Below are 26,266 nucleotides of genomic sequence, written 5' to 3' on the forward strand. Positions count from 1 at the left end.
CGGAGGGAAGGGGCAGGCAGAGGGCTGTGAATCACATAAAAGAAGTCTCCCAATGCCCTTGAACCTACGGCTATGCAATTCTCTGCTAATGAGAGAACTAAGCCTGGTAATGGGACGTTGCTAGTGATTCACTACTAGGGGCCACATGGGGAGCAAAATACCATTTTACACTCTTTATAAAAAATCATTCATACCCTTTCCTGGGTGACTCAACAGGATCCGAATAAGCACCATTACAAAAATAGGTTTTCTCTTGTCTTGTCTCTATTTTTCTTGCTTTGTTATGCTGCTATGAGATGCTTACATCATGAGCTGGTCTCAGAGTAAAAATAATAATAAAGATTCCATGCTCTGATATAAAATGAGCCTAAAAAGAACACCTGGATCCCACAAAGCAGGCACCGGAAAGTGGCTGGAAACTGGGGTGTTTGGGTTCAATTCAATTCAGTGACGCAGCAAAATGTCTTAAGAGACAAAACACAGACTTGCCAACAATGGAGAGGAGGTGATTTCTGCTTGAAAGGGGCCACTTCTGAGCCTTTTATTGAAACAGGAGCAACTTGGGGGTCAGCAGCCTTGCAGCAGTTTTAAAAAGCAAACTCCCAAGGTGCAGGCGAGGGCCTGCAGTCAGCAGATCAGTGTGGTTTCTCTTGCCCGTGGACCTGCAAGTGGCTGGCAGGACCGGGGTCAGGTGGAGGCCGGGCTGTCCATGGTGGACAGGAGGTGAATGATCTGGGCCCGCTCGGCCGGGCTGACGTGCTGACATGTGTACACCACGGAGTCCACGGCCACCTCGGGGTTTTCTTGAACCAGGCTGCATGGGAGGGGAAAGAAGGGCGAGGTCATTCCTGCCCCTGAGTTCAATGGGCCCTACGGCAGCCCCAGATCCCTGTGCAGGGCCCCTTCCCATTCCTGGGGGAGGGCAGCCAACCACCCAGAGCTCCCAACACTCTTCCTGCTGTGGTCACTGTCACACGAGTCCTGGCTTTTGCGCTCGCTGACAAGTCCAAGAGGTGGGTGGGCAGGCGAGGCGGGCACTCACCCTCGGATGGTCTTGAGGACAGAGTCTCGCTTCAAGTACTCTATGTTCTCGCGGATGGTGGAGCGCAGCCCCTCCCCCGCCTGCCAATGCTGCTCCAGCCACTGCACCGCCGTCTGGTTGTTGTCCCACAGGTAGGCCTGGGGAGCGAACAGAGGCTGCGTCAGGGAGGGACACCCTGCCGGGCGGGGCTCCCCCTCGGGCCCCCCTTGGCCCCCGCCTGCCAGCCCACCCATCTCTGCCCCAGGCCCACCTTGACGGCCCCCTCCATCTCCATGAACCAGCGGCGCAGCATGGACTGGACGTGCACGTGGCTGAGGTCGCTGCAGGCCTGCAGGACCTCCTGCTTGACCTGGTCCTCCAGCAGCAGGCGACGCAGGCGCCAGTACAGGAAGGTGCGGGCAGTCTTCCAATCCAGGATGTCCTGCGGACAAGCCCCGGACCTGAGCCCCCAGAAACGGTGGGGCAGGGGACTCAGGAGGCTGCCGGGGCCCGGCCCTGTGCTGGGGAAGGCTCTGGGACCATTCCCATTTTACAGGCCGGGAAACTGAGGCTTGGGGAGGCGGCAGAGGCAGGACACTGCCAGGTCTCTAGGCTGCCTCTCCTGGGGAACAAACCTGGCGCCCACGTCCACCTCCAGACACAGAACATGGGCTCACCAGAGGTACGGAGGGCTTAGGTGAGGTAGGAAGGAGCACGGGACGCGGGGGGAGCAGGACTGGGGATGTCCTAGTGGGGACAGGGCAATAGGGCGGGGTTGTGATGGTCAGTGGTGGGTGAATGCAGGGTGGGAACAATGGTTCACAAATCTGGACCAGCAGTTCTAAACACACACAGAGGTTAGACTGGTGGTTCCCAAACTTGGCTACCTTGGGGATCTGAAAAAAATATATACTGATGTCTGGCTTCTCCCCACTCCCACCACCCATATTCTGATTTAATTGGTCTGGAGAGCCACCTAGGCACTAGGATTTTTCTTTGTTTTAAAGCTCCCCAGGTGATTCTAACGTGTGGCATTTGACTCATCCCAAAGCCCTGAGCCCAAATATTCTCTGTGTGTTGGAAACCAGGTGACCTTAGGATGGGCCATTCGCGCCAACCCTAGAGCTGCAGGCTCTTACAGAGATGGTACCCTTCTCCAACATCCTGCTGGGCTTGTCGTGGAGGTCGGCGAACTGCACCGCCACCTGGTGGTAGATGGGCAGCAGCAGGTCCTCCCGGGCCTTCAGCTGGCCCTCCAGCTCCTTGCGGTGCTTGTCGGAGAGCTCAGACATTCCTGCAGGCAAGGGCAAGAACCAGGGTGGGCAAGACAGGCCTCAGCTTTAACTCTGATAATGCCCAGAAGTCAAGTCGCTTGTGCAGTCTCAAAAATGCATCCAGAGTTGCAAGACAGCATTCAACACGCAACTTCAAATTTATCCCCTTTTATCAGGCCTGTTGTGCTTACAGGACACTATCAGTTACCATTTTTAATATATATGGTAAAATCGAAAAAGGGAGTATCATAAACAAGTCTATGCCAATTCGATAATTCAGATGAAATAGACCAATTCCTTGAAATACACAAACTATGAAAAGCTCACCTAAGACGAAACGGATTAAACTGAACATTCCTATATATAATAAGGAAGTTGAATTTGTAGTTAGAAACCTGCTATCAAAGATTTAAAGACATAGTGCCAATTCAAACTCAGAAAATAGGAGGAAACACTTCTCAACTCGCCCTGTGATATCAGCATTACCCTGATACCAAATCAAAGAAATTATACACCCATCATCACCATCATCATAAATCCTGTGAACTTATGACACAGATCAGTTATAAAGACACTGACACCTAACATGGACTTTTAAAGAGAATTACACCTGAAGTTACAAGTGAAACAAAGCTGTCACTCAAACAAAAATATGTCTGATGGAAAAATTCTAAAGGGTAATTTTACTACCAAAATTCTAATGTTTCTTATTCGCTCGAAATACTTCAATTATTATGTCTTGTGTGTGCCAAGAAATACATTCACTAAGGCATAGTGTATATTTTTTAATGTTAAAGGAGTTGATACACTGTATGTGAACATTTAAAATATCTCATAATTTTTGCTGCTGTGTTTTGGTATGTCTTCACTATTTTTAACATACCAGAAACCTCCAGCAATGAGAGGGCTGAGCCTCTGTTGACCTCTGAGAAGTGATTCATTTCTGACCCACTCACCTAGCTGTTCCACAAGCTTCTGGTAAATTGGGTCGATTCTTCTCATGGTCTTTACCAGATCTTTCTTCCGGTACTTAATCTCAACTGTTCCCTCTGGCTCCAGAACACTCGCTCTGAAAAAAACAGCAGCGGGGGGGTGGTGTGTGAGGTGTCCCCCAGCAAGCGACAGCCAGAGGACACGGCAGGGGGAGGCAAGACAGCCAGGAAATCTGGTGTCAGTCCTCTGCTCTTTCATTGACTCACTGTGTGACCCTTGGCAAGTCACTTCCCCTCTCTGGTCATCTGCTTCTACATCCATAGAATGAAGAACTAAACCAGCTTTTAAAATAAAGTGTTCTGGGACTTCCCTGGCGGTCCAGCGGTTCACACTCCGTGCTTCCACTGCAGGGGGCGCGGGTTTGATTCCTGGTCGGGGAACTAAGATCTCACATGCCTCATGGTGAGGCCAAAAAGTAAAAAATGGAATGGACTATTCTGAACTCTGGAAGGCCCTTTCAGCTCCAAGAGTGTATGACTTTCTCCAGAACAACATAAGCCTCGAGCTCTTCAGCCACAGTCCTTTGTGGCCTTCCTAATCTCTGCTCTCCTAGGGCCAGGGTACTGTTTCTGATCTCCTTAAAGCACACAAAGGCATACTGAGGGATCCAAGGTATGAGTGACCCTCTCATTCCCAACTCTCTCACTCACCCCTCAGGCTCCCCCTGCCCCCTTTTCTTTTGATAGCATGGAAACCCTGAGCAATACTATATGTAGCTCTGAGCTTCCTGGTGGCCAGAGTGAAAAGTTAATGATGACCCCATTCAAGGCTGTTCTCGTCCTGAGTCTTCCTGGAGGGTGATCTCAGCAGCCTTCCATGAAGGTCTAGGGCCACGGAAGGCAGGGCAGGTTTGGCTCATTTGCACCATATCACAATGCCTAACCCACCGCCTGAGACATAGGAGGTACCTAATAAATATTCATTGGATTAAGGAATGAATAAGGGAATAGACACAGGAAGAAGGTGCCTATCTATATTTTGGGCAGAACTACTCTTGAAGCCTTTAGAGTCTACACAGCATTTGGCATAGTCTTCATTTTGAAGGCACTCAAACACTGAGTTGCAAGTATTATTGTAATTATCGTTTCTGTAAGAGTTCCTGGGATGAATTCCTGATTCAAAAAAAAAAAAAGTGCCAAGAAGGTTTCTCTCCCCTGAAGAACTGGTATCCTCTCATGCAAGTATTCATTCAGTCATTTGTTTGGCCAGTATTTCCCAAGCACCCACCAGGAGTCAGGCACTGTACTGGGCCCTGGCTTATATAAAACTGAAAAAAACCCAGTCTCTACAGAAGAGCTTTGGGAGAGACTCAGAGTCTAGTAAGAACTAGATGACTGGTCATATTTCCCTTTTCATCCTGGCTGCCAGGAAGCTCAGATGCTTTGGGTCTTTCTTAATTTGATTGCAAACTTCCTTGGGAAGCAGGTGAGTGTAAGTGATGAAAGAAGAGACAATTCCTCCACCACTTCTGGGCTCCAGCCACTAATTCTACTGAGACCATCCAGTTGCACACTGGATGCTAGTTTCAGATTGGTAAAACCGGAGGCTCTCTGTCCCTTCAGAAACTCAGAACACCCCTGTGATCCTCAAGCCAGTGGCTCAAAGGTGATGGGGCCTAAGGACTGGGAGTGAGAACAAGAAAAGGCTAAGGTGGGTTGGGGGTGGTGCATCCACCTGCTCTCTTTGTCCGCGTATATTTCTATGCACAGTGGGTTGATGGAGGTGTCCATGACCGCCCAGGAGCCTCCCCGGAGCTCCGCGCAGGGCGGGATGTAGATCAGGACAGGCTGTTTGTACTTCCGGAGGCCATCCACGATGTAGGCTCCAAACTTCAGCACCTGGTCGTACATGTCTGAAAGGCAAGGCAGCCGCCCGGTGAGGTGACTGCAGGCCCCGGTCTTCGCTGTCCTGGGGTTTCTGGGAGAGCGTGGTCAGCTGGGAGGCTGTACAGCGCTACGGAAAGACTCTCACTGGGCCGAGAGGCAGGAACCGGCCCAGGCACAGATTGCTCCCTAAGTGCTCACGGGACCTTGGACGGGTCCCCCTCCCTTCCTGGGCCTCAGTGTCCGCACCTGGAAGAAGAGGCACAGAACGATTTCTAAGATTCCTTCCAGCTCTGACTCCGAGATGCACCTGGCCTGTCCCACTATTCCCAGAACAGAACCCTCCCCAACAATAACACAGGCCCTTCCCTCCTGTCCACAGGCAGACGGTCCTTATTTTCTACCAAGAGGCGTCCATCCAGTACCAGGCACCCTACATGGTAACAACAGCACCATAACAAAATCCACCATAATCACACTGAGAGTAAACACCACGTGCCAGTGATGGGCTCAGCGAGTCCTCACCTTGGCCCTTGAGTTGGTCTTATTCTTACTCCCCTCATAGAGGAAGGAAACTGCGGCTCGGAGCAGTCACCCACCGAGCAAGGATTCAGACCAGGTCTGCCGGCCCCCGTCCGGCTCTTTCCTCAACATCCCACTGATGGTCACCGTATCTTGAAATGCGCTTGGTGGCTTCAAAAGCACTTGCCTGACTGTCAGGTCACTGATGCTCACAGCAGCCCCCTGAGGAGGGCAGGCGCCTTCTCCCCATTTTACCAAGCGGGGAGGTGACAGCCCAGGTCACTGGGCAGCTTCCCGGGGCCGCCCCTGCCTCCCCTGCCACTCCTGGTGTGACCGTGACCTCTAGCAAGTCACACCAGGCACCCTCAGTTCCTCAACTGTAAAACAGGCAGCGTTACCTGAATGGCTCAGGGTTGGGGGAGCTGAGCTAAAGTGATGGTGGGACCCCGAGGGGGCTGACCTGAGTGCTGACCCCGAGGCTTCAGGGCACCCACAAGGAAGGCCACTTTACCTTTCATGCCACCGGAGAACCCCCTCCAGTTGGCAAAGATCATGAGGGGCAACTTCTCCCGGTTGAAATCCTGGATGGCCTGCGCTGTCTTGTAGGCCGAGTCTGGGAACCACACCTGGCCGGCCTGCTGGATTATCTGGAACACAGAGTGGCCTGGGTCCGATTCTTCTGTGCAAGGGCAGCCCCGGAACACGGGACGGCCACACACTTCACCCCGGAGGACAGGCAGGCTGATTTGAGTTGGCACCAAGCCAACAGCTCGTCTGTAACCCTCAGACATGTGACCCTCACGCTGCAGCCCAGGGAGGTTCCCGTTGCCCACTGACAGGCACCAAGCTAGAAGAGGCCACTGAGTGGGGTCCGAGGACCTGCCCTCTGACTTCTGAACTCCTCCCAGTATGCGGTGTGGCCCACCCTAGAAATAGCAACAGCGATGGGGGCTGGAGGTGGGAGGGATTCCTAGGGACCCGTCATCCTCTGAGGAAGACAGTGCAGAGCATATGCACCCCACAGAATGTGCTGAAGCCCGCCCAGGGCCAAGGACTCCCCTGAGTCTCTGAGCGGGAAAGACAGACGTGTGACCACCTAGGACCCACTCTTGTCAGCTGAGCCAGCCAACACAGCGGCCCCAGCAAAACTACCGTGAGATGTCACCTCACACCTGTCAGAATGGCTATCATCAAAAAGTCTACAATAACAAATGTTGGTGAGGATGTGGACGAAAGGGAACCGTCGTACGATGCTGGTGGGAATGTTAATTGGTGCAGCTACTCTGGAAAACAGTAAGGACGTTTCTCAAAAAGCTAAAAATAGAACTAGCATACAATCTGGCACTTCTACTCCTGGGTATATATCCAAAGAAAACAAAAACACTAATTTGAAAAGATATACGCACCCCAATGTTCATAGCAGCACTATTTACAATAGCCAAGACATGGAAGGAACCCAAGTGCCCACCAACAGATGAATGGATAAAGAAGATGTGGTGTATATATACACAATGGAATACTATTCAACCATTAAAAAGAATGAAATTCTGACATTTGCAGCAACGTGGACGGACCTAGAGAATATTATACTTAGTGAAATAAGTCAGAGAGAGAAAGACAAATACAGGATGATATCACTTACATGTAGAATCTAAAAAATAATACAGATGAACATATACGCAAAACAGAAACAGGCTCACAGATAGAAAACAAACTAGTGCTTACCGAAGGTGAAAGGGAAGGCGGGAGGGGCATATTAGGCGTACGGGATTAAGAGATACAAACTGCAATGTATAAAATAGATAAGCAACGAGGATCTATTGTATAGCACAGGGAACTATAGCCATTATCTTGTAATAACTTTTAACGGAGCATAATCTGTAAAAATGCTGAATCACTGTGCTGTATACCTGAAATGAATATGATAATGTAAGTACACTACACTTCAATTAAAAAAAACCAAAACAACACGAAAATAGCAGCCCCAGCTCCCTGGCCCCTAACCTTGGCCTCGGAATCCAGGTTGGCAGGGTCTGCGGGCACAACCAACTCCACTGTCCGTGTCTCTGCAGCGATCACTCCGACGGGGATCCCCCCCAGCCTGCAAGGTGGAGCACAAGGGAACTGGGGCGCTGGGCAGCATCCCAGGCAGATTCGGGGACCGGTGGGTCCAGCCAGCCCGAGCTGGTATTCTATGGGCATAGGGTCTGGGTCCTGGGTGGCCGGGATGAGGGCATACAGAAGGCAGTGCTGTTTTCAGTCTGGCAGGTTATTCTACCGGAAGGCAAAGCAGCAGCCCCAAAGCAGTGAAAAGCCTCACAAACTAGCAGGCTGGCAAGGTCCTCTGGGTGCCCTTGTTGGGGCAACAGCGGCCATGTTTGGGGGGAGGGTCAGGCAGGGACGGGGGCAGCACTGTCCACTAGAACTTTCCTTGATGATGGCCACGTTCTCCATCTGCCTGACCAGTGTGGCAGCCGCGAGCTGCACGTGACCACTGAGCATTTGGAATGTGGCAGGGACAGCGGAGGAACTGAATATGTGTCACGCTCTTTCACTGTAACTCATCTGAATTTGAACTGTCACGTGTGGCCAGCAGCTACCACGGTGGACAGCGTGGGTCCAGACACCACGTCACATCTGGAAAAGGGCTGAGGGATGCTGAGCCTGAAGGAGCTTCAGTCATGGGGAGTCCGTGGCATCGGTATCTATCACCACTTACCACTGGCTGCCCCCAGCCACATGCAGCACTTAATTACTCTCATTTACACTCCCAACAGTTGTATGAGGCAGGTTTGGGGAGAGCAGTCTTCAAATAGAGAGCTTCCTTATGGAGGGAGGAGTAGATTTCATCTCATGTTTAATAAACATATTAAAAAAAATAAAACACTTATGGAGAAGCAGCTAAGTTCCAATACTAGGCTTAGTATTTTCATAGTAATTGCAGGGAGGTAAACAATAACAACAATGACAGTGATGGGAGCTGCTACCACCTGTGGAGTGGTTATGATTTTTTAAAAGCTTTTTATTATTTATTTTTTAATGTTTTGGCTGCGTTGTGTGGCATGCGGGATCTCAGTTCCCTGACCAGGGAGCAAACCTGCGCCCCCTGCGGTGGAAGCGTGGAGTCTTCACCACTCCGCCAGGGAGCTCCTTGTTTATATTTTAAGTGCCTAACGTATGTTATCTCTTCTAATCATCACAACAGTCCTTTGGGGTGGGGGAGGTGTCGAATTATTACCCCCATTTTACAGATGAGGATGTAAAGGCCCAGAGAGGGTGAATGACAGAGCTCAGGTCCAACTCCAAACCTGGACTTGAAGCAACTACATCGTGTCAGGAATCTGAGTGGTAAATTATGAGGATGCTGCTTTGGGCTCCATATAAAGAGGAACTTTTGGGCAGCTGGAGTGATCCAAAAAGATAAGAGCTACACCACTGAGGAATGAGAGGCTCCGCTTTCAAAGCATTCAAGCATTTAAGCCTTCTGCCAGCTATGGTCTACAACAGGGGTTCCTGCCTGTGGCCCTCCTGAAACGGGAATTCACAGTTCTGACTGTCTGCGCAGTTTCCGGGGGGAGTACCACCTTCTGATTCCCAAAGGGGTCCATGGCCCCCCTGGCTAGGGAGCCCTGCCCCAGGGGCAGACACGAGGGGCAAGGGTGCTGGCCCCCAGCAAGAGGTTGGCTGAGATGCCTTCTAAAGCCACAGACAAATCCAGACTTTATGAAGAAGTTCATCATCCAGAAAACCATCCCCCCTGCCCCCCACTGGTTTTTCTTTCAGAAAATCCTGGGACCAGGAAAAAAGTGTCCCTAGGGGCCACCTAGGAGGAAAGAATCCCTGGCTTTGTACCTGGGAGTCCCAATACCTGGGGAGGCCAGGTGTGTGCTGCCTGCCCCATCCTCAGGGTTACCTTGCTCGTCCCGTGACCACGGTCTGGGCCCAGGGCACCATGATTTCCTTGAAACTGCCCTGGTCGAAGAATCCACTCTGCCAGGATCCCTTCAGGGCTGTGGGCAGAAGCGCAGAAGCCCAGGTCAGGGCTGGGTTGATAAGGGCCCCCCCTCAGCGTCCACCTGGAGGAGCTGACTGCTCTCCTGTCTCTAAGGACAGCCTGACCTTGACAGCCCAAATACCTTTTTTCCTGGAAAACTACACAGATACCGACCCTTCCCCCGCCCCCCAACACACAAAACCAGGGCTGCAAAAAATACAGCAAGTCAGGAATTCAGTCCATAAGAACATCCAACTATATACATCAACTCCTGTCAAGGCCAAACACAAGGAGACCCTAATCACAGTCTCTGCCTTTTCCTCCCAAGAGGCAAAGAGAGCTGATGGATGCCTTTGGAAGGTAGGATTTCAAGAAGGGACCACCTGCCCCAAAAAACTCATCCCTGACATGGTGGCCGCAGCTTCAAAACCATTTAACTGGGAAGAAAGTGTTCAATTTGAGAGAGAGAGAGAGAGAGAGAGAGAGAGAGAGAGAGAGAGAGAGAGAGAGAGAATGAATGTGATGATGTCAATTGCAGCCATCCCTGGAGAGGACGTGGGGCCAGGAATCCACACCACGGTGTAAATGACTGCAGTTTGGACACGAGGTGCCAGGTAGCATGAGAGATCTCAAGTTGCAGGAGTGGGAGGTTGGGCTTCTGGGAACAAAGCAGCCCAGCCTCAGGGTCTGCCTGGGGGCTGGCCCGACTAGCCGGAGAAAACTGTCAGTAATGTGTCAGGCGTTTTTTAAATCAAGATAAAGCCAGTGCTCGCAGGCGAGAGAGCCCAAGAGAAATGGCAGAGGGAGAAGCAGGGCATGGGGCTTCTTCTGCTGGCAAGGCCTGGCACGCTCCTGGCAGCACGTCCCCTGCCCCACACAGCTGGGTGGGGAGGCCAAGTTCTAAAGGGGACAGCGTGTGAAATTCTAGACTCGGGATTGTGGTAACAGGGGCGGCTCAGCTTTCCTGTTCTGGTTGCTCCGAATGTAATCAAATACTTCCAGGAGGCCTACCTGTCCCTTTGAGAGAGAGAGAGAGAGAAAGAGAAAGTGAGAGAGAAAGAATTGTGTGTGTGAAAGCATGTGGGTGCACACGGGTGTGTTTGAACATGTGTGTGCACATCTATCCATGTGAATCTGCAAACGTGGGGACAGAAGAGGCTAAGTTGCTCGTCCTGAGTAAACTCATGGAGAATTACCTTATTAGGTTTAGCCAAATAGAAAAAGAAAGAGAGAGAGAGGGAGAGAGAGAAGCAGTCTTCTCTTTGAAACCCTGATGTCACAGCACCAGAGTTTCCACCTATGTAACCACATTTGGGGAAATTTGGGGAGGGCGGCCATGACCTCTGCTACCCTTCACCTCCATCCATCAGCTCCAGAAACCGGAGGCTGTTTCCACCCCTTCTTGGTCAATAGCTCAGGAAAAGCTTAGAGAAAAATCTCCATTCCTCCACCCCCTTTGCATTCGATCTCAGGTGTATCCCTCTGAGATATCTGACCAAGTAACAGCGGTTCTATCGACACGTTCCTTTATCTCAGGTGCAGAAAAGAAGCCCCAAGACCCAGGTCTCAGGCAAAGCCCTTTAGGACTTACTTGGGTGAGGCCTTCCTGCAAGCAACCACCGGGGGTCATAGGGTGAGCGAGATGGTTGGAATTCAATCTCTCTGTCAATGGGGTCAGTGGGTGTGATGATTGGGACAGGGCTGCGATTATCCTAGAAAAGAAAGCCAGGTCTCCAACTCAGTCCTCTGTGCTTGTCAATAACGTCTGCAGCCTGCTCTTTGCCCTCCTCTCCTCCTCTGGTGGTGATGCCTGGTTACGTGACAGAAGCTCAACCCCAAATAGCTCATCACCACATTTATGAGTAACATTTGGTGAGGGGCCTAGTAAGCGCCGGGCTTTACACATCATGTCACTTAACCATCATGATAACACCCTGGGGTGGGTGCTATTGTTACTCCCATTTCACAGATGAGGAAACCGAGGCTCAGAAAGATTAAGAGATGGTCCTGAGGCCTCATTACTACGGAGGAGGAAGCCAAGAATCAAATCGAGCCTTACTGCAAAGCTTGAGGATTCTCTGTTGTCCAATGTTACCTCTTTTGATGAGAAGAAATGCCACCCTTTTTTTGTTGTTGTTGTTGAACAGCCTTTTATTCTGTTTGTTCAGGCACCAACCATCGACTATTCCCTTAGAGAATTTACAATGCCACGGAAATAGTACAGAGGTGATTTTTTTTGTAAATTAAGTATAAATTATTTCCCTGGGTATAAAGAGGATATTTAGCAATTAACTTTCTGAGTTGTGGGATTAACAAACAAAGATTTAAAAATAAATATTAAAGTTGTTGATGTTTGACATTAAAATTCAAAGCACCTTGTGTGTAAAATTCTAGCTGTATTATCTCAGAGTAATTAGTTTGCTAGTAATTGTCATACAGGATGGCATGTGCATTTTAGAGGCTTGTTTCCACTCACTTACTGGCCATATTACCTTGGACAAAGCACTGCATTTCTTTAAATCTCAATTTCCTTATCTGTAAAGTGGTAATAATAATAGCAGCTCTCCGATAGGGCTGTTGTGAGCATTTAACAACACTATGAAGATAAAGGGCTTCACATAATGGCTTTAGTAAGTGCTCAGCAAATATTAGTGATGACTCTTAAATCTTGGTCTTGGTGTAGGAGTTGTAAGAACTCTATTTTGTTTTTAACTTCATTAAATACATCATTCCACATTTAACACATGTCCACCCACACTGAAATTGCCACCTCTTTCTAAAGGATTGACAGAGAGCATCCTTACAATGGCATTAAAAAAAAAGCAAAGAACAGCAAGTACAGGGCTTGGTATCAGAGAGGGAAGGAGGGAGGAGTAAAGAAAAATTAAACCCAGACACATCTTCAATGCTCCCTGTTCCCCACACCACCTGGCAAATGAACTTGACAACAGAGTCTTCCAGGCTCTTAGCTGCAGGGGCGGATACTGCACCTTTGGCATATAGGACAGCCACTCCAGGATGGTACAAACACCCTCGAAGTCATCCGGCACGGTGACATGGGAGACACCATTGTAATGCATGATCTGCACGCCGCCCAGCTGGTTGTTGGATGTGTAAACCTCTCTGCCCAGGACCTGCTTTGACATGGCAGGGTTAGCAAGGTTCTGTTCGGAAGTCATCTCCCTCAGTGGTCCTCAACCCTGGCTGCATGTTAGAATCATCTGGGAGCTTTCAAAAGTCCCGATGCCCTGGCTGTACCCAGACCAATTGCATCAGAATCTTTGGTATTTTCTTCTTTAACTTCCAGAAAATTCCAATACGTAGCACAATTTGAGAACCAGTGATCCAGCTGACTACTCTAGTCAACTCCAAGCAAGACCCTACCTAACACTTCTGATGCAGCAGGTCTGCAGTGTGGCCTGAGAATTCGCATTTTTATGTGATCCCAGGTGATGCTGTCGATTCAGGGGCCGGACTTTGAGACCGTCAGTGGGGTTTTAGCAGATATTATGTTATGGAGGCTTTACAGCGATGTGGAAAGCATTTTAATACAGTGAAAAAAGTCGAATGAAACTGCACTCATCTGGGGTCTAACCATGTTAAGATATAAGACGAGAGGAAAATACACCAAAATTATAGTCGGAGCAAAATTACTTTTGGGGGGGTCTTTTTCCAATTTTCTGCAATGTGTAATGCCATTTTAATAATTTTTAACATTTCAAAAATATTTAAAAATTTAAATTAGAGTAATACAGAGTTAGTTCCACCAGGAGAGCCTAATATATATACATATTTTGGGGGGCTCATAAGAGGCCCATATAACTGCAAAATGGAAAAACAGCTCTTACATCAGTAGGCATGAAACTGGTTTCAGGTTGAGAAAAATCCCCCATCCGGGACACTGGGAAAGTTAAAATGACCCCTCCCCCACCCCACCCCTACATGTCCACTCCCCAGTGGCCCCTTCAAGGTCACCTTGTTGAGAGCCATTGCCCCTGTCAGGATGATGTGGGAATTCTCCACCTGGATCACTCGCTGGCCCAGCCTCACCAGGTAGGCCCCGATCCCAAGGGCTCGGCAGGTCACCTGTGGAGACAGGATCCCTCCTGCATTCCCCAGGGCCACGTGCCCCACCTCCCACAGTGGGGACAGCCCAGGGACCCGCTGGGCACCAACGGAAGCTAAGCTTGGCCACTGGCAACCTGATTGGAGGCCAAACAGCGTGACACAAGCCTTCCTTCAGGGTGCCTGACCTCGGCCTCCTAACCAGAAAGAATGGGGTTAGCAAAGAAGAGTGTTGTAAAGACAGCAGAAGTGGAATGTTCTGGTTCTTGCTTCAAGAGGCATGTCTGTGGCTCTTCTGAGCTTGGTCACTCCTGAGACATTGCAGCCGTTCACACAACCAAAGGAGGCCTAGGAGGGCGTGTGAAACTGGAAAACTCCGAGCGAGGTCTGTACCGAGTTAACAGTATTGTGTCAACGTCAATGTTGATCACGTCCGATGGTTATACTGTCATGGGGGAAGCTGGGTGATGGGTACACAGGACCTGCCTATGCTATCTCGTATCTGGTGTGTCCTAAACTATTTCAAAATAAAAAGACATACAGGCAGATCTCGTTTTATTGCACTTCACAGATATTGCCTTTTTTTTTTTTTATAACAAACTTAATGTTTCTGGCAACCCTGTGTGTCAGATGACGGTTAGCATTTTCTAGCAATAAAGGGTTTTTTAATTAAGGTGTGTACATTTAAAAAAGACATTAGTGCTATTGCACACTTAATAGACTACAATATAGTGTAAACGTAACTTTTACATGGACTGAGAAACCAAAAATTCCATGTGACGTTTATTGCTATATCCACTCTATTGCAACATTTGCTTTATGGTAGAGGTCTGGAACCAAACCTGCAACATCTCTGAGGTGTGCCTGTCTGTATATATATAAATAAAAGATACATATATGTTTATATATTTTTGGAATATATAAAGAGATACATATCTTTTTATATCCTTCAAAATAAAAATATTTTCGAATATGTAAATATACGCATAAATCTTTTTATTTTGAAATATATATGAAACATATTTAAATGACATCTAGAAAACAAGCCTTAGGAAGACACTCATGGCCAACATCTTCCACCTTGGAAGCTGAAGATACAACACTGAAGGTAAAAATCGTATCTTGAGGGACAGTTTACCGTTGAAAAGTACTATTGCTACGACTCTACCAGAAACAGAAAATATTTTTGAAAAGGCCAAACTGGGGAGCGGGAAGAGAGTCATTTAGTACCAGTTACAACCAGACAAAAGTTCTTCTAAATACTCAGTACCTTTTAAATAAGAGGTGATTGGCCCCTGATTCAAACCAACCAACTCTAACAAGGTATTTTTGAGATAACACTTCAAACTGAACCCAAACTGTGTTCTGATGCTATTAAAGAATTGCCACTGATACTGTTGGGTGTAACAGTACTGTGGTTATGTTTTTAAAAAAATTAATCTAGTAAAGATCCACATTGGGGTACTTACAGATGGAAAGATATAAGTGGAGTTTGCTTTAAAATATTCCAGAGCAGGGGGGCAGAGGGACTGGGGACATAGGAACGGTTACACGCTGATAACTGCTGGAGCTGGTGATGAGTACATAGGGCTCATTAGCAATTCTCTTTGTTTTCTTGACTATTTTAAAGTTTCTATAATAAAAAGTTGAGACGGAAAAGAAAATAGGAGGGGACTCACCAAGCTGATGGTGACAATCTCATCATAATCCAGGGAGGTCTCTCCAGCAATCATGCCTGAGCCCCTCAGGTTCTCTACGCCCAGGCCATCCTCCTTCCCAATGATATCCGTGATGACATACCTTCAAGAACCAAATGCGAGTTAAACACTGAGCTCTAGCCCAGAAAAATCCAAGGCTGATGCGTTTCCCAGGGACCCGAGGAAGGAAGGCTAAGCAAGGTGAGGGATTGGAAGGCGATAAAGCAGCCAGAGGTGAGATGAAGGCGGGGGTCTAGGCCCCTGATGACTGGCCCTAAAGTTTCTAGAAGGGCAAGTACAGCATTGATAATCATCACCCCTCCAACCAAAGATAAAGTTTGCCTATTCAGAGGCTGTCCGAGTGAAATGTCACCCCACCCTGCATTCCTCCAGGAGCAATCTAGAATAGCCTTTGGTCTACAGAGACATGGGGGTATACAAGGAGAAGCCACGTGGTTCATAATCAATCAATCAGTCAAGATTCCACGGCCATATAAGTACACTGTACAGCCTAACCCATTAGGGATTCACACGGCATTTCAGTGCATTAAATGTTCTGAGAAGGCCTGCGATAAAGATGCTTGTTGGATCTCATTTAACCCAGTGTTTCCCAAACTTATTTGACTATGGAAAATTTTCACTCCCTCCCATCCTCCCAAATCACCAACTAACATTCCAGGAAACTCAGCTTGGGAAATTCTGATTTAAATCAGAATCTGATTTTAAAAACCCACAACCCACAAGCCGGTATTGCCCTTGACGTTCTCACGAAGCAGGCCCTCCCGGCATCTTCCCAGCTCACCAAGTCACCGTTGAGTCAGTCTGGCTAATTTGGTCACAAAATGTGAACCTGCAGCTCTGGGGACACTATGGGAATCCAACCTAATTCTCCTTGCATGATGTGGTATTTTTGCGAAGGGCGTGCCTCATTTGGGGATGACAAGGATGGGCTCACCCTAAAGGATGCCCCAGGTGTCTGAGCTATCAGTGCCCCCAGTGGAGCTCCGGGGTCCCATTGTACAAACACTACCACCTGCTTGATATACTGTCACAAGCCCAGAGGCGAAGAGGCAGATTCCCCTGGGAGGAGCTGAAATTAACCACAGGCAAAATGAAGGCGCTGCCTGGTCAGTTATTTACCTGGATTCTCCTTCTTCCTCCACGTGTTTACAATGCACGGAGTTCAGGGAGCTGACTGTGGTGTAGTCTTGGGGAGTCAGGTACAGGTATTTAATTCCCTTAAAAATATATACTTCAGTAAGGCTATGAGTCCAGCTTCCTGCACTCAACAGCCACTGTTTTGTTTTAATGTCAACACTGGTTTGGGTGGGTGGGGGCGGGGGTGTTAATAACACCATGTTAATAACACAGTCACCTGTCTGATGTTAATACCATGTTAATAACAGTAATAAACTGAAGGTCTGCTCTGTGCTTTCCACTGGTCCTTACAATACAACCTCACTTTCTTCCTGGGCTCTCTGATTTAATGTTTTTTAATCATCTTTTCATTCTCTTTCCCCTACGGAGCTTTTTTTTCTTAATGCCAACCCCCCTCCCCCCCTCCCCCCCCGCCAATAAAATTTTATTGTAGGTATATTGTTTATGTGTGTATGTATGTATATATATATGTGTGTGTGTATGCTTTTTACATGAAAAGAATCATTTTTGCCCCCATGGCGGGGGCAATACCACCCCCTTGAGATTTCATGCTCCGGTTGCAAAGAATGACTCTGTCCCCTGCATTTTCACATCACAAGATGTATGCTTTTCTCTGTGCATTTTGCCTTTTATGGTAGCTGGTGTCTCTAGGTCTCCTGGATGATTTTTAAGAACTTCCTGAGGCCAGGGATTATGTTGTCATTCATATTTGCATCCTCGGTGTGCACTGCGTTCCAAGAGATGCTCAGTATGTATTAACTCTGTGTTTACATAAAAAATAACTTTTTTTCATCATTGTCCCCCTAAGGATCCCATTTAGACCTTTTTTCCTAATCGTCACCCCCTCCCATGAAATTTTACTGCCTGTTTATGTACTTTATGGATATCTATGCTGTCTACACAAAGAGCAAGAAGATTTTGTCCACCCCCTTGGAGGTGCTGTCACCCGCACAGAAAATACAACATGAGCTTAGCACAGTCACACTGCCACCCCAGCTTTATGACGTACCTTGTGGGGGTCTTCCCGGTCCACCCAAGCCACCTGGAACATGTGTTTGATCTCCTCCGCAAGGCCGATACGGGCCCCACTGTTGGCAGCGAGGTAGATTTTGGGGATGCCCTCTGCCCGGGCCATCTCGGATGCCCGCAGGTACAGAAGGTCTTCTCCAAGGCCAAAGGATCCTATCCGGAAGGTGATGTCATTGCTGATGAGGATAACGTCGCGCCCTTCTGGGTACTCAAGGGTCTTAAACCTCATTTTGAAGGCCACCATGCCCACCTGGCGAGGACACGAATGCACAAGAAAACGGGCTTGTTTCTTCAGGAGGAACTTATTTATTTATTTTTGGCCTCACTGCACAGCATGCAGGACCTAAGTACCCTGACCAGGGATTGAACCCATGTCCCCTGCAGTGGAAGTACAGGGTCTTAACCACTGGACGGCCAGGGAAGTCCCCCAGGAGGAAATTTTTTAAGGGTGATTCCGGCCAGGGGCGGGGCTCTGTGAGTTTTTTTTTTTTTTTAATTTTATTGAAGTATAGTTGATTTACAATGTTGTGTTCATTTCTCCTGTACAGCAAAGCGACTCAGTTCTTTACCTCATTTCCTCCAGGAAGTCGGTTCATCTCCACCAGCTGGCCCTGTGGGTCCAGCACTAGTTCGGTGTATGTCAGGATGTCTTTGGGGTACTTGTCCGGGGAACCCCACATTTTAAAAAGAGCCTACAGAGAGGACAGGAAAGAGAAAAACCTGAAGTCATCAGTAAGGAAGTACATTTTCTACTGCTTTCTCTCTTTTTCAATCACGAACTATTTAAAGCATACATGCAGAAAAATAAATACCCAAGCATCTATCTCATGGCTCTGTCAAATCAGAATTCTTCCACAGTAGCTTAAGATTTTTTTAAAGAAATAAGAAAAATGCAGTTGAAGTCCCTGGTGTACCCCTCCCCATCCCATTCCCATCCCTCCTCCCCGCTGCTCCCCTCAGGTAACTATTATCCTGAATTACTGTCCATCAGTCCTCTGTATGCTTTTACATTTTTATTTCATATGTGCAGACATTTAAAACATAGCATTGGGCTTCCCTGGTGGCGCAGTGGTTGGGAATCCGCCTGCCAAAGCAGGGGACACGGGTTCAAGCCCTGGTCCGGGAAGATCCCACATGCCGCGCAGCACCTAAGCCCGTGTGCCATAACTACTGAGCCTGTGCTCTAGAGCCCGCGCACCACAACTACTGAAGCCCGCGTGCCTAGAACCCAGGCTCCGCAACAAGAGAAGCCACCGCAGTGAGAAGCCCACGCACCACAACAAAAAGTAGCCCCCGCTCGCCACACTAGAGAAAGCCCGTACACAGCAACGAAGACCCAACGCGGCCAAAAACAATAAATAAAATAAAAATAAACCCCCCCAAAAAACATAGCATTATTTTGCATGACTTATACTTTAAATAATGGTATTGCACTGGACACATTCTTCCACAACTTATTTTTCCAATTCTCCAATATATTTGAGAGATTTATCCATATTGATAAATTTAGCTCTGGTTTATTCATTTTCCCTGCTGTTCAGTTTTCCATGATATGAACATATCACAATTTATTTATTCATAACCCTTTTTAGGAACATTTAGGTTTCCAATTCTACACCAACAATGCTGTAATCAACATTTTTATGGTCTTTTTTTTTTTTTTTTAATAAACACGGGTGAGTGTTTCAATGGGTGTATACCTAGGAATGAAATTGCTGGGTCATAGGGTATGTGAAAATTCAGATTTACTGGATATTGTCAAATTGTTTTACAGTTCTAGTAAGAATGTGTGAGAGCTCCTTTGCTCCATATACTTGTCCACACTTGGCTTTGGCAAATATTTTAATGTTTACCCATCTGCTGGGTGTGAAACTGTACGGTGATTTTTTTTTTTTGTACTGTGATATTGGTCGGTACTTCACTGATTATCAGTGAGGTGAGCACCTTAGAATATATTGATTGATCTTGTAAGTTTCTCTTTTTTTTGGTCAATTTCCTATTTATAACTCTTGCCCATATTTTTTATGGTTTTGCTTGTTTTTTTTTTTTTCCAACTGATTTATAAATGCTCTGTAGATAATATTGCTCTAATCCCTTGGGGGAAACAGATATTTAAACATATTCTCCCAATCTGGGGTTTGTCTTTTCTCTTTTACATAAATAACTTTAAAATTTTAACATAGTCACATTTATGGGGTTTTCCTATGCTTATGCTTTCAACTCACTCCAAGCAGTTTTAATCCTCTTGAAATTTATTTTTGTACACCAGATGAGGTAGAAATCGAAAAATTTTTTTCCCAATTAGATAAATTTCTTTGTACCTTTTAGTGAAATTTATTCCCTTGATTCAGAATCCCACCTCTGCATTCAATCAAGGTTCTGTTTCTGAGTGGGTCTGACTCTAGACTCTATTCTGTTCCATTGGTCTATTTGTTTAGCTCTGTTACAATAATATTACACACTGTAGTACGTACTACTGCTTGAAAGTAAATAATGACTTACAGGATGGCTAAGACAAGTTCTCCTGATTTTGTTCTTTTTCAGAAGTGTTTTTGCTATTCATGAACTTTTGCTTTCCCTATGAGTTTTTAAGTTGCACCAAAACTCCAGAATTATACTGAATGTATTAATTTTGGGGGAACTATTACCTTTACAATATTGAATCTTCCCATCATACATAAGCATGATATATCTCTCTATTTAGGCTTAAAGTACTTCCGTAAAGTTTCAAAATTTCCTCCATAAAGGTCTTGTATGTTTTTTGTTTGATTTATCCCTAAACTTGGAGCTGATTTTAATATTGTAAATGGCATTTTTTCCAATTAGATTTTACAATTATTGCTGGTCTATGAGAGTACAATTAAGTTTTGTATATTGCTCTTGTATCTAGCGATCTTGCTGTATTATCTAATTGGTTCCATAAATTCTCTTGGAATTCTTGTATAGGCGTTTATATCATCTATGAAAAACGTTAACTTTGCTTCCTTCTTTCTAGTCTTTATACCTTTTATTTCTTTTTCTCATATTTTTGCATTGGCCAAGAACTCTAGTAAAAAAAGTTGAATAGAAGGGGTGTTAACGGATATTTCTATCTGTACCTATCTTTAAAGCGAATACTTCTAACATTTCACCATTAGCTGCTATTAATTTTGGGTGGATGTCTTTTATCAAAATAAACAAATTCGAGGCTTCCCTGGCGGCACAGTGGTTAAGAATCCCCCTGCCAATGCTGGGGACACGGGTTTGAGCCCTGGTCCGGGAAGATCCCACATGCTGCGGAGCAACTAAGCCTATGCGTCATAACTACTGAGGGTGTGCTCTACAGCCCGCGAGCCACAACTACTGAGCCTGCGTGCCACAACTACTGAAGCCCATGTGCCTACAACCCATGCTCCGCAACAAGAGAAGCCACCACAAGGAGAAGCCTGCACACCACAACGAAGAGTAGCCCCTGCTTGCTGCAACTAGAGAAAGCCCACATGCAGCAAAGAAGACCTGATGCAGCCAGAAATAAATTTTTTTAAAAAATCCCCTTCTAGTCCTAGTTTATTAAAAGCTTTTATTATAAATAGATATTATCTTTTCAAATACATTTTTGCACCTATTGAGAAATTTAAGTTCGTTCTTAATCTATTAACGTGGTAAACTATAGACTTCCTAATACCATACAAGTTGTCACAAGATAAATACTACTTAGTCTAAATTTTTTTAAAAAAATCATTACTGGGTTTCATTTGCTAATATTTTAATTATGATTTGTGTCCGTGTTCATAAATGAGACAATAAACTTCCTTTCTCCTAATGTTCTTATCTTGGATTAATATTAAAGTAATAATAACCTGATAAAATGAGTTAATAAGAAGCATTCCCTTTGTTTTTTCTATTCTCTAAACAGTTTGTATACAAAGGGAATTATCTGTCCCTTGAAGGTTTGACAACAATTGTTGTAAAACTGTCTAGGACCAATTTTAGTAGATGGGTGTTTCTGACCTACGAATTCAATTTCATTAATGCTTTTTTTCAAATTTATTTATTTATTTATTTATGGCTGCTTTGGGTCTTCATTGCGCGTGGGCTTTCTCTAGTTGCAGCGAGCGGGGTCTACTCTTTGTTGCTGTGCACAGGCTTCTCATTGCTGTGGCTTCTCTCGTTGCGGAGCACGGGCTCTAGGCACGCAGGCTTCAGTAGTTGTGGCTTGAGGGCTCTAGAGCGCAGGCTCAGTAGTTGTGGCGCACAGGCTTAGCTGCTCCGCGGCATGTGAGATCTTCCCGGACCAGGACTCGAACCCGTGTCCCCTGCATTGGCAGGCGGATTCTTAACCACTGTGCTGCCAGGGAAGTCCCTGTCTGGGCCCAATTTTAGTAGATGGATGTTTTTGAACTATTAATTCAATTTCATTAATGCTTATAATCTATTTACATTTTCTATTTCTTCTTGAGTCAGTTTTGATAAGATATATTTTTCTCAGAAATTTTCATCTGTTTTCAAATCTATGGCTTGTCCTCTGTTTCTTTATCTAAAAGAAAGTGGATGGATTTATTCCTGATTTGTCTGTTTCTTATTCTTATGGCCTGTGACTTCTGAGGCAAAAGGATACAGACAATGACATTCTTAATTATATAAGTTTCCATTTATTAAGCATCTACTGAATACTTTACATATATTTCTTACCACAACCTGGGGAAGTAGGTAATACTATTAGCCTCATTTTACAGAGGAGGAAAGTGAGGCCCAGAGAGGTGAAGGAACTTGCCCAGGGACACACAGGAAGCAAAGGACAGATTTGGAACTCAGGCCCAGGCCTTACTGACCCTAAACAGCAGCTTTTCCTACTATCCTGCATCTCCTATGCCTAAAGTACGCTGATGATTTCCTGTGGACAGTAGAAGTCCATGATCTCAGTTTCATGAACGTCATTCACAAGGCAATGGAGAAGATGTACACAGGCACCCATATCACCAATGCCAGTGTGCTCAGTCTCCTTGAAAGGCCCTTCTACGTAAAAAAAATAAAGGCATAGAAAGCATACTTGAAGGAAATACACTAAAATGGTATTGCAGTCCTCAATGGTAGACAAGTGATTACCTATGAGTGAAATTTTATTTGCTTATTCCTATTTTTCTGTATCCAGTGTATATTTAATAATCATAAAAACATAAAACATTATTTTTTTAAGTAAACCAAAAAGTCCTCAAAGGCAGTGACCCCATCCTCTTCCTCATGGTCTATCTACCCTTAGAATGATTCCTGGCATGTAGCCAGCACTTAATATAAGCATTAAAAAGACCAGAAGGAAGTGGTAAACAATTTGTCTTTAGTACGTGGAACAAGGAGTCGCTTTTTCCTTCTTTCCACTCTCCTTTACCTTCCAAAGTTTCTATATTATATTCCTTTTTATCACTGGGATGAAATTACGTTTGTTTTAGAAAAATATACTATGAAGTCATTCTCAATATTAGCTTCTTTTCCTTCACGAATACTGTGTTCTTTAGAGTGGGGTCTTCAGAAGAGTAACTAAGGGGAATTCCCTGGTGCCCTGGTGGTTGAGACTTGGTGCTTTCACTGCCGTGGGCCCAGGTTCAATCCCTGGTCAGGGAACTAAGATCCCACAAGCCGCACAGTGTGGCCAAAAAAAAAAAAAAAAGAGTAACTAAGGATGGGGGGTGTGGATGCCAGTGGAGTCCCTAAGGGGACCCTGGGCAGTGCTGAGTCTCAGCCTCAGGACTTGCCTGCCTGAACATTTCCGGGAAGTCATACACATAGGTGGTACCCAGGGACTGGGCCTGGAATCGCTTAGCCTGGAGCAGATCCTTGGTGACGTAGGGAGTATTGATCAGCATCCCGTGCTGGGGCCCTTGTTTGTTGCCGAAGGAGTGAAACATGATCTGGACCAGAAAGAAAGAAAAACAGAGAGTGAAGAGGGCAAGTCTCAGAGAGCCACACTCCTGCCCAATTTATTTCTTCCCAGTCCTCAGTGAAAATGCAATGAGGGAATACTACTCAGCCAGAAAGAGAAAGACAAATACCATATGATATCACTTATATGTGGAATCTAACATATGACACAAAGGAACTTTTATGAAACAGAAACAGACCCACAGACATAGAGAATAGACTGGTGGTTGTGAAGGGGGAGGGTGTGTGGGAGAGGGATGGACTGGGAGTTTGGGGTTAGTAGGTGCAAGCTATTATATATAGAATGGATAAACAACAAGGTCCTAGTGTACAGCACAGGGAACTATATTCAGTATTCTGTGATAAACCATAATGAAATAGAATATTAAAAAAATAATGTGTGTATATATATGTATAACTGAATCACTCTGCTGTATAGCAGAAATTAACACAACATTGTAAATCAACTATATTTCAATAAAAAATATAATGAGGGGAAGCATAGCACGTATCACATAACAAAGTGAGTGCCCGGGAGAGTAATCTCTTCTCTGCCACTGTGGGAAACAGATGTGGAGACACAGCTCCAAAGCTATAATTGTCATACTATTAACACACACACACACACACACACACACCAAACAAACCAGAGTGCATGTAAAAATTGGTGAAACCCAAATAAGGTCTGCATTTGAGTTACTAGACTTGTCAAGACAGGAAGTGGACCAGTGTCAACTTCCTGTCTTGACAATGTCTCTGGTTAAAAAAGATGCTATCATTGGGGAAAGCTGGGTGAAGGGTACATGAGTATTCTCTGTCCTAAATTTTCTCCTCTGTGCTATTTTTGCAACTTTTTGAGAGTCTTTAAGTGTTTCAAAATAAAACGATTATATACACATACATGTAATCTACTACATGTATATATAGTAGTCAATAGGAAACTTGATTCATTTTACAAAAGTCTATTCCAAAACACGGCTGGGGAAAATACCATTTCCCTAACTGAACTAACTTGGGAACTGTATTATAATCAACCGTAATACTCCACATCTTATCCCAAACATGGTTCTAGACTGGATTAAACTTTGGATTCATTCTCCTTCCCAGAGGAATGAACAACTGGGATTCAGAAGCTAACACGTTTATCATACAACTCAGAGGAGCAGCCCCAGTCTGACACAGCAAAGCTCCCAAGTGCCATTTTAATCTACGCCTTGCTCTCCGGGCGGCCTGCCTCCACTTTGACTTGACCTCTGTGAGCCAGCCCGGCCTTACGTTTCCAGATCTGGGGTCGGTCACTTCTTTGTAGAGGCTGATGTCCAGGTAGTAGCCTGACTCGTTGGTGATGAACAGGCGGGTGGGAACGGCGCGGTCGGTGGTGGTCTGGCGGATGTTGATCTTGACCTCAGCCTGGAGCACGCGGAGTTTCCACAACCGGCTGCCGTAGCGCATCACCATGGACCGCACTGACTCCTCAATCTGCAGCATACCACAGCAATTCAATTTCAGGACCCATTCCGCGCACACTCGTAATAGTTCTAGCTCTGATTATAACAGAAGGATGAGATATACTGAATGCAAAACGCACTGCATGTATATAGCAGAGCAATACGTAGCACGTATCCATTAACTCTAAGCTGATAATAATCAAAGGTATCATGCTACGCATTTAAGCTCATTATCTCACTCTGTCCCCATAATTACTCAGAGAGGCTGGTATTTTTGTCCCGCACTGACAGATGTGGAAACTGAGGCTGGTAAGAGCTAGTGCCCCTATGTTACCCTGTCTTTCTCTCCATCACGCATCCCAAGCCTATGCATTTTCTTCTCAAGGAACTATGTGAACTGGTGGAGCTGGGGAATCAGCATGGGCCTCTGCACCCCACACATGCCAAGCTGATGGACTAGAACTTCTTTCATCCAGAATCACCACCACAGACTCTGCCTGCTCGTGAAGAACCAGCCAATGGAGAATGGCTGAGCCACAGACCTCAGGTTCTCACCCCCCTTCCCCCACCCACATGCAGCCCCCAACAGAGCCTGGAACTAGGGAGAGGACAAAATTTTGTTTTGTAAAGGACATTTTGGGCATCTGTGTCTTCCGAAACGTGAAGCGTGCCCACAGAGGGGGAACATCCTTAGGGACAGTCCTAAGGGTGGTGGCTGAGAAACGGCTCTACAATTAATCGATGGAAGGTTTGTTCTCCACCTGCAGCAAGTGAGGCTCAGACATGCACATACGCATCCTGGAGCTCAGGTCTCGAGCACCAGGAGACGATACCCTGAAGCAGGAAGGTCCCAGGGAAGGTGAACCTGGAGCCTGGTGAGAGCCCCACCCCCAGAGGTGAGACCTTAGAGGGGTCCATGATGACGGTGGGCACGAAGTTGAGGAAGATGTGGTTGCAGTCGGTGCGCACGCTGGTGTTGTTGAACGCCACCTCCAGCTCGTCCATGGCCTCCAGAAGCAGCCGCTCGCCTTCGTTCTGCAGGTACTCGAAGGAGGCTTCCTGTCAAAGGGGGAGAGGGGCAGCCGCTAGGCCAGGGGCGCAGGGCCCAGAGAGTCAAAGGGAAAGGAGAGCATCCCCCTCCTCCAAAAGGCGTGCCAGGTCAGACAGCAGAGCCCTGCCTCCAGAGGTAACGGGATGTCCAAGTCTGTCTCGTGTATTCAGCGCCTCTGTTATTTTCTGTATTCTGATGCTTTGACAGCTGGGCCTTGCTGACCCTGGAGGGACTGCCCCTCCCAGGGTTAGCCAATTCCTAGAGTTTGTAAACAACTCACCCATGAGCATGCGTTT

General features: G+C 46.5%; 1 protein-coding gene across 7 annotated transcripts in view; it reads right to left on the reverse strand.

Moving 5' to 3' along the window:
- Positions 1 to 484: 484 nt before the first annotated feature.
- Positions 485 to 26,266, reverse strand: part of ACACB (acetyl-CoA carboxylase beta) — a 141,439-nt gene continuing 115,657 nt past the window's right edge. For 4 of the 7 annotated variants that reach the window (XM_022551013.3, XM_089894596.1, XM_022551014.3 and 1 more), the window contains 19 exons: positions 25,823 to 25,978; positions 24,747 to 24,950; positions 23,306 to 23,461; positions 18,146 to 18,268; positions 17,557 to 17,826; positions 16,530 to 16,627; positions 15,372 to 15,492; positions 13,603 to 13,713; positions 12,618 to 12,761; positions 11,219 to 11,339; positions 9,547 to 9,643; positions 7,638 to 7,734; positions 6,145 to 6,280; positions 4,963 to 5,140; positions 3,252 to 3,364; positions 2,161 to 2,315; positions 1,293 to 1,463; positions 1,043 to 1,179; positions 485 to 814 (listed from right to left, as the gene is read on the reverse strand). In XM_022551013.3, coding sequence (XP_022406721.2) covers positions 688 to 814; positions 1,043 to 1,179; positions 1,293 to 1,463; positions 2,161 to 2,315; positions 3,252 to 3,364; positions 4,963 to 5,140; positions 6,145 to 6,280; positions 7,638 to 7,734; positions 9,547 to 9,643; positions 11,219 to 11,339; positions 12,618 to 12,761; positions 13,603 to 13,713; positions 15,372 to 15,492; positions 16,530 to 16,627; positions 17,557 to 17,826; positions 18,146 to 18,268; positions 23,306 to 23,461; positions 24,747 to 24,950; positions 25,823 to 25,978 — 2,715 coding nt within the window. In that variant the 3' untranslated portion in view covers positions 485 to 687. The other 3 variants (XM_089894597.1, XM_089894598.1, XM_089894599.1) reach the window with 3 other exon arrangements.

Source organism: Delphinapterus leucas, chromosome 14, assembly GCF_059928025.1.
Source record: "Delphinapterus leucas isolate spDelLeu-1000000601 "Yukka" chromosome 14, BTC_Dleu_Yukka2, whole genome shotgun sequence".
NCBI classification, from domain to species: Eukaryota; Metazoa; Chordata; class Mammalia; order Artiodactyla; family Monodontidae; genus Delphinapterus; species Delphinapterus leucas.